Source organism: Brachyistius frenatus, unplaced genomic scaffold (genome assembly GCF_029030835.1).
Source record: "Brachyistius frenatus isolate BFR_SWC_R1_liver_20210118 unplaced genomic scaffold, ASM2903083v1 Contig_351, whole genome shotgun sequence".
In the NCBI taxonomy this organism is placed as follows: domain Eukaryota; kingdom Metazoa; phylum Chordata; class Actinopteri; family Embiotocidae; genus Brachyistius; species Brachyistius frenatus.
The window spans coordinates 57,829-65,000 of record NW_027210950.1 but is presented as its reverse complement, the minus strand read 5'-3'; the positions used below and the strand labels follow the sequence as shown (position 1 = coordinate 65,000).

Below are 7,172 nucleotides of genomic sequence, written 5' to 3'. Positions count from 1 at the left end.
GACAGATACGTCACTTTTAGACTGGTTTCATCAGTTTGAGCCCTGTGATGGTTCTCTAAATTCAACAGAAGACGAAAAACATTACAAGTAGAATATTTCTGCAGGATTATTATCACAGGAAGTCACTATATATATATTTCTCAACATTTTTGAGAAAAGCTGCTGCAAAGTCAAACATTTTGATCAAAACAATCACAGAAAACTTCCCAGAGGAGCTGATTGTTGATGGATCGATGTAAAAATGACTTCCAGGAGAGTTTCTAAGAGTTTTAACACATTTAAATAAAGTGGAAATCGTCTCTGAGAAAAAAGCTGTTTGTGAAAGAAGAACAAAACGAAACAAATTCACAGGAATCACATTTTATTTGCACAATTCAGTTCTTTTTTAGCAGCTCAGATTGTCCCTCTGTAATAAAACCTAAAGGTGCAGTCCGTATGCTGTCGAAATAATCCAGGATTAAACAGAAACAGGCCTCAGTGCCTCCATGTTCATCATCAGGAGCGACACACCTGAACCAGGTGAGGCAGCAGGAGCTTTAATCACGAAATGATCACAGGTGTATGAATGATGTTTGTTTTATATTGAAATGGATTTGTTTTTTTTGTATTCTAATCAACAGGTGGAGTCACCGAGACACTTCTGAAGCATCCAGCAGCTTCATGACGCCGCGCACAGTTTGAGTCCTCCGGGAGAAATGAAGTCCAAAATTGTCCTCCTCGTCCTTCAGAAACAGAACCGAACAGTTTTAATGAGGCTGCGGGAGGAAGTGGGTTAAGAAGAGGCACCAGAGGATCATTCAGAGGTCGAAACCAGAGACAAAAAAGATGATCTCTTCTCTGGATGATCTTCAGTAAAGTTCCCTCATCTCCAAAAGACTCCACAAAAGACAGGAGAGGAATGATGGAAAACAGCAGCTGCATATCGAAGCATCTCTGTCAGCACTTTGGGCGCATGGAGACACTTTTACGCACAGTTGGAAAGCTTTTTACCCACGGGTCAGGTGGCGTGGAACGTGGCGGTGACAAAGGGCGCGCTGGGCACGCAGTGGTACCGGAGGGTGTAGTTCTGCCCGTCGTTGTTGTCCCAGAACTCCCCCTCGTCACTCTTCAGGTAAACAGCGCAGTGCACCGCCGAGCTGGGGCTCATGAAGGGCGGTGTGTACACGGTGAAGGTGAAGCGCTCCCCCACGGAGCCCGGCTGGTCCGCGGCCACGGGAAGAGCCTGCGCGTCCACGTGGGACAGCCAGTCGTTGAAGGTGTACCTCACTCCAACTTCCTTGTCGGTACAGCTGCTCCAGACCCGGATCTGGCCCTGCACGTCAAACTGGCTGATTACCACCTTCTCCAGGCAGACCCGCAGCTGCTGGACTCTCTGCTCCGGGTCCCGGAGCTCCGGGAAGCAGGCCACCAGCCGGTCCGTGGCCAGGCTGGACTTGATGCTCTGGCACAGGTCGCTCAGCAGGTCCTTCTGCTGCGGCGGGAAGCTCTTGTGTCGGGACAGAACCTTTTTGGGGATCTGCGGCTCCTCCAGCGAGCTAAAGTGCTTGACGCTGGCCAGAGTCAGACCCATGGAGTCGGCGAACTTCACCCGCTTCCTCCCGTTATTCCCGGGGACTCCGTCCAGCAGCGTCGCCGGGTAGGCGGGCAGGGACTGGGCTCTTCTGCGGTCCTTCATGAATCTCTCTAGCTGAGACGCGTCCACCTCGTCGTCCAGATCTTCGTCTTCTTCCTCCTCCTCCTCCTCCTCCTCCTCTAGGCCGTTCCCCGCCGACGGGCCCGGGGATGGCGGCTCTCCGCCGGTGTGTAACTGCAGCAGTGAGTGGGACATTTCAGGAGTCCGCGGGGCTCCCGGTGCGGGGCGGCTTGTATAGAGACTCCCGCCCCCTCCGGAGGAAACGTACGTGCGCGATGTCACGGAGCAAACGTCAACTTTCACCTGTTTGCGTGAAACGGAAGAAACCACAACAAGACGGATAGAAAGACAGAGACAGACAGGGAGAAAGGGGGACAGTGGAACAAACAGAGAGAGACGGAGACAGGTGGACAGACATACAGGGGGACAAAAAGAGAGAGAGACAGGTGGACAGAGACAGACAAGGGGACCTACAGGGGGACAAACAGAGAGAGACAGGTGGACAGACAGACAGAGAGACGGACAGACTTATGACATTATTTATGATAAACATTCCAAATATTAATGTTGGAAAAATATTACAAATAATAACCAGAAAAATAGAAGAATGAACGTTTATTTTTATTTTTTATTGCAGCTCAGTTTTTATTGTAAGTTTTGTGTCTAAAAGTATGAAATATTGGTGCAAACAAAAATCTGTCTCCACAAATGTTTTTATATTTACATATTTATTTTCTGCTGACGAAACAAAAATCTTTCAGCTGTTTCTCAGAAGTGAATCTAAAGTCACTACCTGTGGCGTTGTTATGTAACGCAGCTCCACGTGGCTCCGACAAGTGCGTCACACAGGGCCGGTAAACAGACACGCCGTCATCAGCGCTGTCGTCTTGACGTCACGCTGCCGTCAGAGAGCAGCAGCAATAAAAATAAACAAAAAGAACACATGAAACTGTCTCACCTCCTGAAACCACCTGCTGAAATATCATAACCTTAATTAATTGACATTACATTTTTTAGGAGTTGAAGATCTAAAACTTCTTTTATGCTCACAAAAGTTTAATATCTCTCAAATTTAGATAATAAATTGGGAGACTCAGTGTAAAATGTGTAGTTTTAAAACACAACACAGATGCTACAAGTTTAACAATCAATTAACTGGGATCTAAAATTACAGCAGCTCAAAATCTATTTATTTATTGAAAAAAACGTCTCCAGGACAAGAAAAGAAATAAAATCAGTTAAAACTAAACAGAAATCAGGCAGACGGGAGCTGAAAGCAGAAAATCTGGCTGCCGAGTATTGTTTTTATTAATCAATCAATCAGTCACTCAATAAAACTTTATTCATAAATCATCTTTCAAACTCAAAGTGCTTTACAAGCGACTGACAAAATGTAAGAAGTTAAAACTGGATTAGACACCAACTCGCATAAAAATAAATGTATATTTTTAAAGTTGGTGTTTGAGATGTTTCACCACCAGATGGCAGCGTTTCTCTGCGTCTCAGTTTCTGACCTTCATCTTCCTCAATGAGACATTCTGCTTTTCGTATTCTTCACAATAATAATAACAACATTAAGATTTCACACATCAGAAACAAATATAATCAATCAAAAAAAAAAAAAGAAATGTGGTTTATTTTCCTGGATTGAGTTCAACTTTGTTTTGATGCCGTCAGATTGCAGCTCACGTCCTCTCAGGAAGTTTAACAACGGAACCAGAACTTTACGGAGAGGAACCAGAAAATTTAAAAAGTCCCACGAAAAACAGCTGGAAGAAAAAAAACAAAAAACAGACCGACGTGTTTACGGTCAAAACTTCAGCTCCGAGTTTAGGAGAAGAAAACGACACTGATGACTTTATGTTTTATGTTTATGTTTTAATGCTTAAAGTTCCACCAACAGATCTGTTTCAGAGATTTGTACAACGGGGCGTCATCGGCATAGCGACGCAATTCAAACAGTACTTCCTTTTTATTCACTTAGGCCGTGAAAAGTATTGTGTCTTTTTGGAAATGATCTCCCCGGTTTCTTTAAATAGTTTTTTGAAGTTTGAGCTTGTCGACTCAGTTTGACGTGAGACCGGAGACAGTGAGTCGACGTCGGCGTGAGGACACTTTAACCAAACTTTATATTTCACCTCTAAATGTTTCCTGCTTGTTATTTTCTGTTTGAGGGAAGAACGACAATGAATTCAATGACGTTGGAGGATTTTATTTTATTTTGTTACCGTTTTCCTGTAAATCAACGGACGGTTTCTTCACTTCGGGCCCGTGAACGTATTCAAACAAAGAGCAGAACTCAACCTTTAATTAAACAGCTCACAAATGTTTCATTTGTCTAATCAAAGCATTTACTATGAAAAAGCAGCAATCTGGAGATATAAAAGTTCCCTTAATGTAAAAAGCACTTGTCTCTGAGACCCGACTTGAAACACTTTAAGGACCAGAACCAACAGCATGCCGTGAAGGACGGAGCCGCTCGCGTCACGTGACCCGGTGCAGCGCGGCGTCACGCGAGCAGCTGATTGCATATTTAGCAACTCGTTTACATTCAGTTACAAAGATATAAAAAGATACAAGAAATTATACATCCAGTGCATTTTTCTACAAGATTCATAAAACATCTGCATTTTAAAACATCTCCGTGAATCCAACATAATGCCACGTGATTGGTTACACAGGATGAAAGGGATTATGGGTAGTACAGGAGCGTAGAGTCGGGGGTGCTAGAGCAGGACGTGTTGATCAGTCGGACGGCCGTCGGTACGCCGCTCGTCTGATCTAGAAGCGCCGCTCTACGCTGGGAGGAGCCACGGCACCAACGCACCGCTATTGGCTGGTGCAGCTGTCAATCAGAGGTCGTGAAACGGGACTGCATCGCCGGTTGGTGACATCACAGCTGCGTGGCCGATGATGTCACTCGCTCTCCGTGGTGTAGATGCGGTACATCAGCGTGACAATGGCAGCTGCCAGAGCGGGAATCAACCAGTTGGTCCACCAGCTGGAAGAGAAGGACAGGTAGTTAACTAACTAACTAACTAACTAACTAACTAACTAACTGGACCACCAGCTGGAAGAGAAAGTGTGTGTGTGTGTGTGTGTGTGTGTGTGTACCTGGTCTCTTCCTTCAGAGTGGTTACTAGAGTTTCCTGTAAAAAAAAAACACATCACATTCACCTTGAACTCATCAGAGGTCAAAGGTCACAGCACTGACCGGATCCTACATTTCCCACAATGCATCTGACAGAAGAGCAGCTTCACTCACCACGGGCTTGTTGATCTTCTCTATGTCGTCCTGCAGACACACAAAGACACACGTTACAACGCACACTGATGTCACACACACACGCTCACACACACACACACACACACACACACACACACACACACACACACACACACACACACACACACACACACACACACACACACACACACACTGACCGGGTGCAGCTCTCCGATCACCATGTCTCGGGCCATCTCTCGGGCGTCGGTGGAGTGTCCGACGTCCTCGAAGCTCTCGGTGGCGTCTCCTCCCGCCTGCTCCCTCAGCACCTCCTCTCCTCCTGGGTGCTGAAAACACACACACACACACACACACACGGTGACACGCTCGCTCAGCAGCCGTCACACACACACACTGATCTGGTGAATCCCGACCAACGACAGCTCGTCACGTCTCACAACCGTTATTTTGGAGTCCAAATCATTTTATTCTCAGTTTAAATATTGTTAATTACAAACTTTTCAAATTTTTTGATTGCAGAGCAAGAAATTCTGCTTTATTATTTTTGCTTTGAAAAGACACAAAACGACCTCCATATTTATTGTCCAACATTTGTAAACATCCCCCGTCCCTCCCAACAACAACAACAACAACAACAAAGCAGCGACCTGCGTGTTTCACCGGAGCTGCAGAACCGGGTCACCTGAACACGGTGACCCGTCCGGAGGTTCAGAGCTGGTCCTGAACTCTGAACAACCTGAAGGAGGCGCAGGTCAAAAGTTCAACTCCGTTTATTTGTCTTCGAGTTTCCAGCTCAGATTTACTTCAAGTTCTCCAGAAACCACCGACAGATTCGACCCAATAATTCCTCCGACAAGTTCCCAATAAAAACGGAGCTTTTCCCTTCAGTTGGAACTAAACAACACATTTAAAGCTGTTTTTTTTAAACTTTACATTAATATATATTTAATAATCTATAATCATGGATTACATAGTTTGTGGAAGATTTAGGCGCTGTGTAATCTGCCAAGCAAATTTATTAAACTAAAAACTGAAAAAAAAAAACTGAAAAAAAAAGCCTAAAGACAAAACTTGGTGCAGAATTGAAAAGTTCTTCTGTAACAGGAGGTCAAGGTCCCGACTTGAACTTTCTGTCGTCACGTAAACTGTTAGAAAGTTCATTCATGCAGAGACACAATGACACAATACAAAGAAAACATGCTGATTGTAAATCCTCCCTGCAGGCTGATTGGACAGTTGTGGGTCAAAGTGACTGTGTGTGTGTGTGTGTGTGTGGGGGGGGGGTGTGTGTGTGTGTGTGTGTGTGTGTGTGTGTGGGTCGTGTGGTGTGTGTATATGTGGTGTGTGTATGTGTGTGTGGGGGGAGGGGGCGTGTGGTGTGTGTGTGTGTGTGTGTGTGTGTGGGTCGTGTGGTGTGTGTATATGTGATGTGTGTGTGGGGGGAGGGGGCGTGTGGTGTGTGTATATGTGGTGTGTGTATATGTGGTGTGTGTATGTGTATGTGTGTGTGTGTATGTATGTGTGTATGTGTGTGCATGTGTGTATGTGTGTGTGTGCATGTGTGTATGTGATGTACTCCCATCATAATATCTACGGCCACTAGAGGTCAGAATACAGTCTTGTACATTCAGACAGATGATAACCGACTGTTAAAGTCAAGTTTGTGAATTATTTACGACTTAAAAGTCTTCTTCGGTCTTCCCCAAACAAGTCCCGTTTAATCTCGTATAAATCTGCAAGTTAAAGGCGTGAAGAAGGAATTTATGTCTGAAAAATGACTAACTGTTATCAGAATAATTTATTTGCTGATGGACTAACTGATTAATAAACGGCTGAGGTTCCCCCTGGAGCCTGTCTGGGGTCCCTGCAACTCTGAACTCTTATGAACTTGCCACCAAAGTCAAGCCAAAAAAAGTCACATTTAAGGCATCTGACAAGTTTAAAGTCTCTTTCTACAAACCCGGCTGTTTGTTTTTCAGTCAGCTTTACTTCCGGCTTTGCCTCAGCCAGTCGGAGCTGCTCACCTCCTCCAGAAACGCGGTGACATCGTAGACTTTGTTGTGGATGATGAGCCACCTCGATTTGCAGGAGTTCTGCAGCTCGATCTCTGACAGCCGGTAGTACCTCACTCCGGCGGGGCTCTCCTCCTGCTTCTCACCCATTTGTGTCGCTAGAAGGTCGGCCGGTGTGTCAGAGTTGAGCCGCCACTTCTTTTATAATCCACCGAGTGTGACTCCGCAAAAAGCACTACGACATTTACCCCACAAAGTCCCAACTTTCAGCGCTGCAGCT

The 7,172-nt window shown here is 45.4% G+C and overlaps 2 protein-coding genes across 2 annotated transcripts; both read right to left on the bottom strand.

The window, feature by feature from the left end:
• Positions 1-592: 592 nt before the first annotated feature.
• ppp1r3g (protein phosphatase 1 regulatory subunit 3G) lies at positions 593-1,920 on the bottom strand. The gene has a single exon (XM_069723932.1). The coding sequence runs from the start codon at positions 1,826-1,828 to the stop codon at positions 998-1,000; it is 831 nt and encodes a 276-aa protein (XP_069580033.1). The 5' UTR covers positions 1,829-1,920; the 3' UTR covers positions 593-997.
• A 1,909-nt stretch (positions 1,921-3,829) lies between these two features.
• Positions 3,830-7,172, bottom strand: cyb5a (cytochrome b5 type A (microsomal)). The gene is made up of 5 exons (XM_069723930.1): positions 6,905-7,172; positions 5,078-5,206; positions 4,899-4,928; positions 4,748-4,782; positions 3,830-4,634 (listed from the first exon to the last, which is right to left on the bottom strand). Exons 1-5 carry the CDS (start codon positions 7,040-7,042, stop codon positions 4,550-4,552), a joined length of 417 nt encoding a protein of 138 aa, XP_069580031.1. The 5' UTR covers positions 7,043-7,172; the 3' UTR covers positions 3,830-4,549.

Bases quoted from the DNA above. Each gene is read 5' to 3' on its own strand.
- cyb5a (XM_069723930.1), bottom strand. From the start codon at position 7,042: ATGGGTGAGAAGCAGGAGGAGAGCCCCGCCGGAGTGAGGTACTACCGG. The intron at 5,207-6,904 runs GTGAGCAGCTCC...GTGTGTTTTCAG, and splicing joins TCACCGCGTTTCTGGAGGAG to CACCCAGGAGGAGAGGAGGT. The intron at 4,783-4,898 runs GTGAGTGAAGCT...TTTTTTTTACAG, and splicing joins AGAAGATCAACAAGCCCGTG to GAAACTCTAGTAACCACTCT.
- ppp1r3g (XM_069723932.1), bottom strand. From the start codon at position 1,828: ATGTCCCACTCACTGCTGCAGTTACACACCGGCGGAGAGCCGCCATCC.